General features: G+C 35.7%; 1 protein-coding gene across 8 annotated transcripts in view; it reads right to left on the bottom strand.

Annotated features, from left to right (window-relative positions):
• The window catches only part of HNRNPC (heterogeneous nuclear ribonucleoprotein C), a 53,556-nt gene that overhangs the window by 13,612 nt on the left and 27,400 nt on the right, over positions 1–12,544 (bottom strand). For 6 of the 8 annotated variants that reach the window (XM_069097772.1, XM_069097769.1, XM_069097767.1 and 3 more), the window contains 2 exons: positions 11,212–11,326; positions 10,547–10,594 (listed from right to left, as the gene is read on the bottom strand). In XM_069097772.1, the coding sequence (XP_068953873.1) occupies positions 10,547–10,594; positions 11,212–11,326 (163 nt within the window). The remainder of the gene's footprint in view (positions 1–10,546; positions 10,595–11,211; positions 11,327–12,544) is intronic. The other 2 variants (XM_069097771.1, XM_069097770.1) reach the window with 1 other exon arrangement.

The raw sequence follows: 12,544 nt of genomic DNA on the forward strand, positions 1-12,544 counted from the left end.
CCTTACTCAAAACAACAACAAAAAACCGAACCCATCTCATGTCATAATAGCCTCTGGAATAATATATATAACACAATATATAGCAACATATAACTACATATAATAAGTTTGAAGTCATCCCAAGAAGAAATTCAACTACCTTAGATGAGGAAAGAGATCTTGACCACTGCTCTATTTTAACTCATTAGGTGAAAGAGACAACTAAAAGCCTGTCATAGTCTAAGTATACAAATATAGAATATAAATCCCCCTTATCCTTCAAGACTTCCCTTAACTAGTTTATATATAAACTGCTGTGCCCATAAGAAGTCCAGTCTAGAATATGATTACCCATCCCTGAAAATACTATTTCATTAACTATTATCCCAACTTCATAGCTGAGGAAACAAGTTAGGGTGGATAAGTTTCCATGGTCAAATGGCTATTAAGCATCAGTTCCACAACTTCTTCAGTCTAGTTATCTTATATACTTATCTCCCATTTCTATATCTTTACACTGGCTATTCTCCACACTTCAAATGCTCTTCCTCCTCACTTCTACCACAGGGTCAGCTTAAAACTCACCTTCTGTTTCAGACCTTCCAGCTACTTCTCCTCCCCCACTGAAGTTACCATCTATCTACTCTGCATCCATACTGTGTATACATGCATACACATAAATACACAACCAACTGAACTGAAAATAAAAGAAAAACTAAACCATTTTTAAAAATATGCGAAGTAAAACAAATGTCCACATTGTCCAAAAATATGTCTCATACTGCATTTTTAGTCCTTCACCTCTATCTGGATGTGTATAAGCATTCTCCATTATCAGTCCTCAGAATCATGGATGGTTACTGTAAATGATAAGAATTAGCCCTTTTAAAAGAGTAGTTTATTTTTACAATGCTGTTTTAGTATGATTTACCAGTATCAAAAATGAGAATGTCACCTGCAAACAGAAAGATTTGGAAGACCTCAGCATCTACAAGGAATTGCTCTACGACTTGGGACTCTTTCAACCATCCACACAAGAAAAATTAGGAGGTTAAGTTAAGATCTACTCCTCAGGTTGACATAAATAAAAACTTTTATAAAGTTTCTCTGTAATTATGTATTTATGAAATAGAAAACAGCAAAATGAACCTAAATTTGAATAAGATAAATAAAGTGAAGATTTATTTAGGGAAATTGCAAAGCTCCATTAATGACCACAATCTTTCCTATGGAACAAATTTCCATTTTTCAACACCAACATTCTATGAGATATTTTATGTGGGAGTAAGATATGGAGTACAAGTTTCTGAATGAAAATGTTTTATTAGGAATTATTCGCCTTAACGGTCTCTCTTAACTCTCCCTGACTTAGATAAATTTTGTGTAATAATGGAATGGCCTTTTTGAATCTTTAAATCTAGTACCAGGGCTTTTATTTTCCCTTTGGGAGTATATTAGTTATTTAAATTCTCTATTTCTTGTTCTGTTAATCTGGTAACCTCACAGCTTTATAAATATTTATCCATTTCATTCAAGCTGCCAATTTTATTGGTATATAGTTGGTAAAATCAATCTCTAATAACATCCTTCTTCCTTCATTTGTTATGAATGCTCCTTTTCCAATTTTGATATTAGCTATAACATAGCAATCAACAAAAAAGGGCTGTTTTGAAGACTTAAAAAAACTCTGATCAATGGAATGACCAACCACAACTCCAGGGAAACAAAGACGAAGAACATGACTCACCTAACAAAGAGGTGAAGGACTAAATATGCCAAATGGGACATACATTTTTGGTCACAGCTAATGTGAAAATTTCTTTTGCATTGCTATATACATATATTTGTTCTAGTCAAGCTCCTGCACCCTCCCCTACTCCCACACCCCAGAAAAAAAAAACCGAATGATAAATTTAAAAACTTTTTTAAAGGTTAACACAAACCCTAATAGGCTATGACAAGTCTAAGAATATATCAATTATTCTTAAAATGAGGAACACTGAATTAGTTTAAGGTGTCATTATGGAAAGGTATGTTAAAAGATCAAATGGACACATAGCAAGAGATGATAGGTCCCAAGACCTCCACTGATCTCACTACCATGTCAAGAAGGAATTCAGAACATTGGCAGACCATTTCCAAGAAATTACAGCAAGAAAATGGACAAGAAAAGCTACCCAAACTGATAAGATCATAGATTCCTGAGTATCATATTCCCCTAAGCTTTGACCTGATTAAGTAATCCATTCTAATTATGGTACAATGATGGTACAAATATGGTAAACATGACATCTGTTTAATGTCTGTTGCTTTCCTTCTATTATATTTAATTCATGTCGTTATTTAATCTATATTCAACTATACCTTGCCTGTAAACCCTGAAGACAAGGCCCTAAGTCTAATAATTTAATGTAAGTACTGCTTAGTGCAATTACTAAGTAAAATGTTTAAGATTGAAAATGGCAATGACTGGCTTCTGGGGAGTTACAATATCTTTTGCCACTGTATTTAAATTAGGATGAGGAGCAAGGGAAAACTGGTTTCAACAATGTCATCCAAAAAGACATATCCAGTTGCTATGTTCTATCTTAATCCCAATTGCTCTGCCTTCCCCTCTGCCAAAAAAAAAAATTCATTCCACATTTTCCTCTTTATTATATATGTAATAGTATGAAGATCAATTTTGAAAAGGAGGTCATTTTAACAATATATTTGCTAACCTGGGTCAACATAAATCTTCAAAGCTGTACGTTACAAGCCTTTTTAATGCTACAAACAAAATATTGGGCAATAATATTCATGAAATACATTGTTAACCTTGGAAAAAAGAATCATAGATATTTAAGGAAAAAATAATAAAGAGTTAAGTTCTTATTCTCATGCTCAGAGGTTCAACTACACCTGGTGCTCCCTTCGTGGCAGAATCATAGAATTTTAAGGCTAGAAGGAACTTCAGCAGCCATCTAGTCCAACCCATACACCCAAAATAATCTCTACTGTGACATACCTGCTATGTAGTGATCTAGCCTCTGCTTGAAGACATCCATAGAGACTGAACCCATCACCTCTTATAGTGATTCACCATTCTTATGGCCATTTCACTTTTAGACAGCTCTGTTATGAATTTTTCCTGACATGAAACCCAAATTCTCTTTCTTTGTAAATTTCATTCATTGTTCCTGATTCTGGGATCTAATAAAACAAATCTTAATACCTCCAACAGATAAAACTTTTTCAAATACTTGAATGGAAAGAACAAAACTAAATGATATATAATTACAATGATCAAGTTTGTCCATAAAGTTTAACCATTTGAAAAGACTATGGGTGTAGAATATTGTATATACTGTCAGACTTGGTTCACTGGTTGGGCTAGGTTTGCTCAACTGCCTTTCCTCGAGAAAAATTTTTTTTAATAAAACAGATAAGGCTCTGGTAATGGAAGGATATATTAGAAAATGAGAAATACTAGCTAGCTTCAAGTATCTAGATATGAAAGATATTGCAGCAAATATAAACAGAAACCTAAAGGACTTAAAAATACGCAGTACCTCAGCTCACTTTAATTGAGGAACAAGTAGCTGCTCTTGAGCAGGCTGCTTATAAGTTAGATGCATATTCAAAGAAACTAGAAGCAAAGTACAAGAAGTTAGAAAGGTGATGAAAGAATCCCTCAGCACAAAGACTTTAACTACAAGGATGCTTTTTAAGGGCTGAAATAAGCGGGATGGTACTTATCACTATGCTTCAGCTCCAAGGAGAATCCCAGCCCTTGTCTCTGGTGGGATGTGTAACTGGCCACCCCTGATGTTTCCTTAACCTGTAAACCTGGAACTTCATCTGATGTGCTTTGCTGTGTGCCCTGGACCAAGGCTCAGAAATCAGGATCAGGGCATGTAGGTGGTGCAGAGAATAGAGTACCAGCCCTGGAGTAAGAAGGACCTGAGTTCAAATCCACCGTCAGACACTTGATACACTTACTAGCTGTGTGACCTTGGGCACGTCACTTAACCCCAACTGCCTTGCATTCCCCCCTCCAAAAGACACAGAAAAAGAAAAAAAAAGAAACCAGATCAACCCCATCTAGAGTAAACACAGATGAGAGGCATTTTCATCTTCCTGTCTCCTCCCTTCTTCCCTTTCTCCTAGGCCCCTCCCACCCCCTCATAACCTGTTCTTCAATTTAAATAATAAATGCCAATGTATTACCCTCAAAAAAAATAAAAAAATCACTAACAATTAAAAAACTTTAAAAGGACGAGCACTAAATGAGCAGAAGGACTAGATTTAAATCTCAGATCTGCAACTTAAGTTTTCACAACTTGCCTGAGCCATAGTTAAAACTCTTAAATGTGAGTTATAAAACAAAGGACCATGTGAAATTCAAGAGTGAATAATCTTTACTGTTACAGAGGACAAGGGAAGGCTTTGGGGATAACAAAGCAGCATTATGAACCATTCCCTGTTGCATGAACCTTTGTTTGGAGGTAAGAAAAGGAAATACATATTTAGGCACAGATCAGTCAAATTTAGCACTGAATATCTGTGGAAAGTACAGTGACAGCAGTAGCTTGGGATATGTGTAAATTTGTGAGTCAGAGGATTTGAGTTCAAATTCTGGCTGACAATTACAACCTGATATGACATTGGGTCAATCATTGTCATCTTTAAAATGAGACCAATTTGTTTTGTTTAACTATGTATTTGCTATAAGGACTTTGTAATTCTTTTCTATTGTAAGGGGGAGAAGAGGAAAAAGGAATTATAATAACAAAGGGGGAGGGGGAGAAGCATTGAAGCAACTAAAAAATTTAAAGCAGAGAATAGAAAAATTATTGAAAAGTAGGAGAGCTTTCAAAATTCCATATTGAATTTCTTATATATTTTAAAATAAAAAATAAAACTACACATAAGAGTTAAGTAGTTTTGTGCATAATCCTCTTGTTATACAACATAGATAAAGCAATTCTTATCTGGTGACTATTAAATTTTAAATTGTTTTAAAATATAAAAAATGAAAAATGAAGGAACTCAACTGGTCCCTTACAGTTCTAAGATCTTATAATAGGGCTAAAAAGGAAAGATAATAGTACCAATTTTATGGAGGGCCTTGGCCAAGGCAAAAGGATAGCCAGAGAAAGATAAAAGTGATTTTTTTCCCCCAATGGAAGAATAATACCAGATCTATTCATAACAGAACATTTAGCAATAGCATAAAGGATGAAGTAGAGATGAGGAAGAAACATTTCAGGTTAATGAGGGTCTAAAAATGTGGGTGATAGCAATATGAACAAAGACAAAGGGGAAAGAATGTTGTTAAAGGGTTATCAACTAGACTTGATAAGACAGTGAAGAGTGCTGAAGAATACAAAGATGGTATAAATAGGATGAATGGTGATGTCTCAGCCTATATAGCAAGTGAATGTGGAAAATGAGTCATTTTAGAGCACATGATAAGCAGTTGTGTTAGACGTTGAATGTGCAGGACACATAGGTAGAGACATCCCACAGGCAACTGCAAATGTTACTTCTAAAGAAGGGTTCTATACTTCTCTATATAGATCATTTAGTCCAGTAGTTCTCAAAAAGTGTGGTCCAGGGGGTGGCCAGGTGGCGCAGTGAATAGAGCACCAGCCTTGGACTCAGGAGGACCTGAATTCAAATGTGACCTCAGACACTTACTACTTACTAGTCGTGTGACCTCGGGCAAGTCACTTAACCCCAATTGCCCTTCCTTCTCCCCTCCAAAAAACAGAAAGTATGGTCCAGGGACATTTGGGAGGAGTATGGGGGAAAGTTCCCAAAACCCCTTCAGGGGATTCACAAGGATAAAACTACTTTTCACAAAAGTTTGTGGGTTAGTTTGCTTTTTTTTTGGGGGGGGGGGTTGGGGAAAGAATCTCAACAGGAGCATACTTCTCCTTAAATCCTTCACTTAATATACTAAGAAAGAAAAATCAAAATGGGAATCTAATGTTAACATTTCTATTAGCTTAAAACTTGGAATTTAAGGCAATGTTCCACTAGCTACTAACTACTTGAATTTTTTGTAGCTAAATTTGTAGTATAATAGGAGAACGGGGAGAGAAAATTGTTTTTCACTGCTACTCAAATGTGATTATACTCTTTAATCCCTTAATAAAAAGAACAAACGTGACTTTCTAACAAGTACATAGCCCCCATGCATCCCTTCTGCAAATGGGTCAATTACACTATACTATGGAACCAGCAGACTGCCTTTCCTTTTTTTGAATAAAAAACCTAAGACTGGGGCAGCTAGGTGGTGCAGTGAATAAGAGCGCTGGCCCTGGAGTCCGGAGGACCGGGGATTGGTTCCAGCCTCAGATACTTAATGACCACACAAAAACTGGCCATGACTAATAATCAACAAAATTTGATGAACCACTAGTTAATGTCTATAAATGTGTCACTCAACAGCTAAAGTACTGCCTCAGCAAGCAAAAGCAAAGGTTTCATGGTATACTAGTAATAGTGCTATACTCAGGACCAGAAGTGATACCTGAAGTTCAGAATCCCTCTTCAAACACTACCTAATTCAAACATGGGCAAGTCATTTTGACTCTCTCTTCCTCAATTCCTTTCTCTGTCAAATGGACATAATACCATGAGTCTGCTGCACAGAATTGTTTTAAGGATCAAATGAGAATGTATGTTAAAATTGTGCAAATTTTAAAAGCCCCAAAAAAGTCAACTGTTATTAACTGAAAATGCAATTAGTATAATGTTCATTATTTTAGTTTTTCTTCTAAATCATTTTTTAAATTGATGTGCTTGGTAACTGCTAAGAAAAAAGAGACATCTGGATAGCAAGAAGTTGGCAGTATAATGTCAGTGTGGTCTACTAAGAGAGGTATGACCGAAACCAGCCTGACATGACTATCCACAGGAGCAAGTAACCAAACTTGCTGGAATAGCTTCATGGAAATGATGATATTAATAGCTTAATGGAAATACTATGTAATACTTTTTGTGGTTGCAAAGAATAAGAAGCATTATTTTTGAGGTATATACACATCATGGAATACTGTGGAACTATCAGAAACAATAGATATTAAAAAATAACAGGAAACAAGAACAAGGATAAACAGTTTACCACAATAAGATAAGGAAAGGAGGGGTAAAATTTTGCTTAAGAACAATTTCTCTCTCAAATCTAGGCTCACCAAAAAATATTCAAATTTATAGTATGATCTACTTAAAACAGACACACCTAACAGAAGAAAGGAGAAATCTGCACCAATAACTGTTTGCTTCATGGGGTGGGGGAGAGAGGGTTTAAAATCTTCTCATTAAATCATATGAGTAGAAGTAAAATGACAAAACATCCATTTAAAAGTCAGATCTACTTTTCTGTCTCAATTACAGCAAGCTCAAACAACAAGATACACAGTAGAAGAAAGTGCCAGGTCAGAGGACCTGTAAAATTCAATAGTTTTGAATGACAGCATTTCCATGATAATATGTACTTGGTGGATAGGGAACATTTTGTTATTGTTCTCAGGATCATTCTTCCACTATAAAATAATAAAGAGATGCTTGTTTATTCTAGGCTTTTCAAAGCTTGATCACCTGATAAAGCAAAGTGATAAAAGTTTCTGAACCCCTAAGGGTTCAGCTTACCACCCTTTACCACCTTTATGTGCAAAACTAGTATCTTGGACCTAAAAAAAAAAGGTGGGGGGGGGAGACCTAAGCAATAAAAGGGGAGGAATGTAATTTTGAATCTGAGTTCCCTGCTCTAACTTCCCCACCCCACACATTAGAATACAAATCTTGTTAGTTCCCATCTTGTTTATTACAACTGTAATCATCACGTAGATCAAAGATCAGTTCCTCCTCCATTAATGAGAAAAATAACAAAAAGCAATCCACTCCCGAACTTGTATTAAGGGAGAAAAGAAAAACTGGGTCTTTTATTTGTTGAGGTCGGCATGAAACCAAAATGTTTAGCATGAAGAGTTTTAGAAAATATTCAGACAGTCAGAAGCAAACACTTTTGCAAAGGGACAGGGTCAAAAGAGAAAATAGAATAAATGGGGGGCAAAATAGGATGGAGGGAAATATAGTTAGTCTTTCACAATATGACTACTATGGAAATGTTTTGCATAACTACTCATGTATAATTTATACTGAGCTGCTTGTCTTTTCAATGGGGGGGAGGGAGGAGGCAAGAAGGGAGAGAATCTGGAACTCAAAATTCTAAAAACAAATTATTAAAAATTTGTTTTTACATGCAACTGGGAAGTATGATATACAGGGTATAAAAATTCACCTTGCCCTACAAGTAAGGGGGAAGGGGGTGGGAAATAGGGGGATAGGATTGATAGAAGGGAGGACAGACTGGGGGAAGGGATAATCAGTATGCATGCCATCTTGTGGTGGGAAGTAGGTGAGAGATAAGGAGAAAATTTGGAACTCAAAATCTTGTGGAAATGAAGGTCTCATGAGAGCTAAAAATAAATAAATTCTGGGAGAGGAAAAAAAGATAATATTCGGCTGTTTCTTCTAGAGATGAAAGTATTCAAGCTTAAACAAATATAAAAACCTAAAATTTTGTTTATGAAAAAGTTATAAATTACAAAAGCCCAATAAATAAAATGACTTTATAAAATCAAAGAATCACTAGGCTAGAAATGGAAAGGGCATAGAGATCAATTAGTATATTCTGAGCCCATTATTTGTCCTGACTTTTAAAAAGTCATAAAACCCAGATAAGGTTAATAATTATTAATTTTCTAAATTCCATTAGAAATAGGATTGGCCTGGGGCGGCCAGGTAGCACAGCGAGTAAGAGCACCGGCTCCAGTGTCAGGATGACCTGGAGGATCGAATCCCGGGCTCAGACACTTAGCACCCACCCATAAACACCTGGCTGCGTAACCTTGAGCAAGTTACTTAACCCCAATTGCTTAGGGGTGGCCAGATGGCTCAGCGAGTAAGAGCATGGGCTCCAGTGTTGGGATGACCTGGATCAAATCTGGGCTCAGATACTTAGCACCACACCCAGAAATAACTGGCCGTGTAACTCTGAGCAAGTTACTTAACCCCAATTGCTTTAAAAAAAAAAGAAATAGGGTTGGCTTATTGAGGTGACTAGGTGGCACAGTGAATAGAGCACCGGCCCTGGAGTCAGAGGACCTGAGTTCAAATCCAGCCTCAGACACTTAACACAAAAACTAGCCATGTGACCTTGGGCAAATTATTTAACCCCAACTGCCCTCCAAAATGCAAAAAAAAAAAAAAATTATTTTAAACCTTAAAAAAATAAAAAAAAAAATAGGGTTGGCTATTGATTAGGTGGCTCTGATTTGCATTTCTTTTATTATTATTTATTATTTGGATACTTTCATATGGTTGTTAATATTTTAGAATTTTTGTTCTTATCCTTTGACCACTTAACTACTGGATGGAAAATGGCCATCTGGTCACATTTATTTCTGTTCATTGAATATTTATCTTGGATATCAAATACTTATCTAAAATATGAAAAACATTTTTATTACTCAAGTGCTTTCCTTCATATGCTACATACTATTTTATTTCTTCAGAAACTTTTCTGTTTCATGTAATCAAAGTTAACTATTTTATCTTTCATAATTATCTCTATCCTCTGGGTAAGAAGACAGCTCTTCCTATCTACAACTGTGAATTTTTACAATATGATCTTTAATATTAAGGTCACATATCTATTTTCAATTTATTGTAGAATGAATGCTGCACAATGGTGGTCTAAGCCAAAGTCACACTAAGCCAATTTGGTGGATTCGGTAAAACCATTCTGGAAAGCAATTTGAAATCATGCATATATATTGATCACTTTGCTGGAGTTTTCTTTTTCCTGTTTTTAAAAAATATTTCATAGAACAGTTTTCTGGGATGGGGTAAAGGGGGATATTAGGAGAAATTCTGTTGATAAAGCAAAATATACCAATTAAAATTTAAGAAAAATTAAGGGTAATGGAAAAAGGATTGAGAATAAGAAAAAGCAAGAGAAAGTATGGCTTCATGGATATAAGTTGGGCCCTGGGCCAGTTCCTATACTACCTCTGATACAAACTGGCCTGACTTATCAGCAGTTCAGTGCTCTAGGTCAGACGCCAAAACTCTGGCTCAATCACACTAAAATATAATTAGGAAATGTTTAATCTACAGCTTTCTTTTCAGGACACTGCAAATTACCAAGAACACAGTTAAGTGCTTAAAAAAAATGCTGAGGAAAGAAGAGAGAAGTCATTAAGGAGTACGGCACTAATGTATATTCTACTCATAACTTTTACCACTGACTGCATGACTAGAGTTATAGCCTCCTTACCTTAGCTTGGCTGGTAAAATAAATACACAATTAACTCTTACAAGTTAACAAAGAACCACACAAGATAGGCAAGGACCCATAAGCTCCAGCAACTGGTTAACCTGACTGCTTTGGCTTTTCATTTGACAACATATTTTAGTTGATAACTTTTTAAAATGTTTTGTTTTAGAATCTCAGAGGCAGACTAACCTAAGAATCGGATTCATTCTTATTTCAGAAGAATAAAACCCATACCTGTCATAATAATCTCGTTGAAAATCATAATCCAGGTCAAAGGAAGAGCTGAAAGACAAATCCCGAAAAAGACTGTTAGGGTGGAGCTGTTACCACAATATCACAACAGCAGACTGGAAGAGATAAGGCCAAAAGATAGCAACACACACTCAAATCACTCATACAATCAATCCCTTAAAAATTCCTTGCCTCCAAATGAATTCCTCAGCACCCTGGGCTACAACATAGCTTATCTAGATAGGGGAAAGCTTAATAAAATGTTAATTTCAGTTATATATCACAAGTGTAGTGTTTCAGATAATAAATTAGGCCCAAAGACTCATAATGAAATACTCTGACTAGTACTTATCCCCCTTCCACATTAAAAATACTCCTTCCCAATTTCTAAAGAGTTATTTCCTGAAAAGTTAAAGCATCACCCTAATACTAATTTCCATTTATACCACATACACTAAAATACTAAAGGAAAAAGACTGAAGGAATCATAATTCTTGGGAATAAAATAACAAAGGAGGCTTAGAAAAACATTCTAAAATACATTCAAGCTAATCTGTACATAGAATAAACATTAAACTTCATTTAGCCCTCCCACTTCCAGAAAACAGATAGAGAAGAAAATGTCCATGGATGGACGCAATGCATTTATAAATAATAAAGTTCCGGACCTGAGTAGAGGGGACGGAGAAGGGTGTTCTGGTACTGACCCGTACATCTCCGCTGCAGAACGCTTCACACCTGCTTTTCCTCGATTCACTTTTGGCTCTGCAGCCAGATTAATATCTGAAAAGAACCATAAACCTGAATGACAACTCCATAAAGGGGGTAAAAAACACTAAGGAAAACTTACTAGACAGTTTCTTGATGGAATCAGTCACTTGCATATGCCACCCCCAAATTTCTTAATAGTACAGCAGTCTTCAAAAGGTAGGCACTTAGTAAGAAGTTGAATATATATATATATATATATATATTAGTACTGAACTAATGAAAGGAGTATATAGAATGTCTGAACATATACACAAAACAGGGACCATCTTTCTTTCCCTTTATGACACTCTTCCCTCCCTCAACTATTCAATATCATGCTTTGCACACAGGAGGTACTCAAAGCCAAAAAATGGCTAAGTAGGCTATTTTCTATACACTTTACCACTCCTCACTCTGGCACTCAGTAATCTCCCTCATTGTGGAGGAAAACAATCTGATAAAAATTAATGCAATGTTTTAATAATTTAACATAATTAAGAAATATTTCTGGCCAAGAGTACCTAATCTCTTCAAATCCCAACTGCTTGTTTTGCCTATCTAGAAGGTCAAACAACCTTATGGAGACTGGGTGAGCCTTAAACACATGCTGCATTGCTTATGGAAACTATATTAATTGCTGAATTAGTTGCTGTCCACCTTGAGGTCAAGGCAAAAAAAATAAGACTGACTTTAAATAACTTCCTTGATCTAAGTACCTAAGTTCTTAAACTGAGGGACAGGCATTCCAATAGAAACTCTAATATGCTGGTGGAAACTATAGCTATAGATCACAATTCTCAGTCCTGCCTCAGTCCTCTTTTTAAGATAGCCTACACTATATAGCTCTATCACCTTGAATCCTACACTGTCCAACAATACCACCCATACTCGGTCTCAACATCACCCTTAGCAATTTAAAATTCAACAGTTTTCTAAGAAAGAGTCCTTCACTGGGATTCATTCTGCAAACAAGAGAGCAAAGACAGCTTTGTAATAGTCTGCATATTACAAAATTAGAGCAAACTTGATTATTTTGCGACTTGACCTACTATGCATTTTTTAAATTTCACAAGAGTAATCTTTTCCCTCCTCCTTTTACTGAACTACCCACGATCTCAGAGCATTAGATAAATTCATGATGTATATCATACTATTATCACACATAATTGCTGTCATTGATTTGCACTAGCAAAAATAGTTATAGGCATGAAAAAGGTCCAAGATCAATTAGAAACTGCATATACATCAAAA

This window comes from Petaurus breviceps, unplaced genomic scaffold (assembly GCF_028583685.1).
Source record: "Petaurus breviceps papuanus isolate PSGF00001 unplaced genomic scaffold, PetGlider_PUasm1.0 37, whole genome shotgun sequence".
Classification (NCBI taxonomy): Eukaryota; Metazoa; Chordata; class Mammalia; order Diprotodontia; family Petauridae; genus Petaurus; species Petaurus breviceps.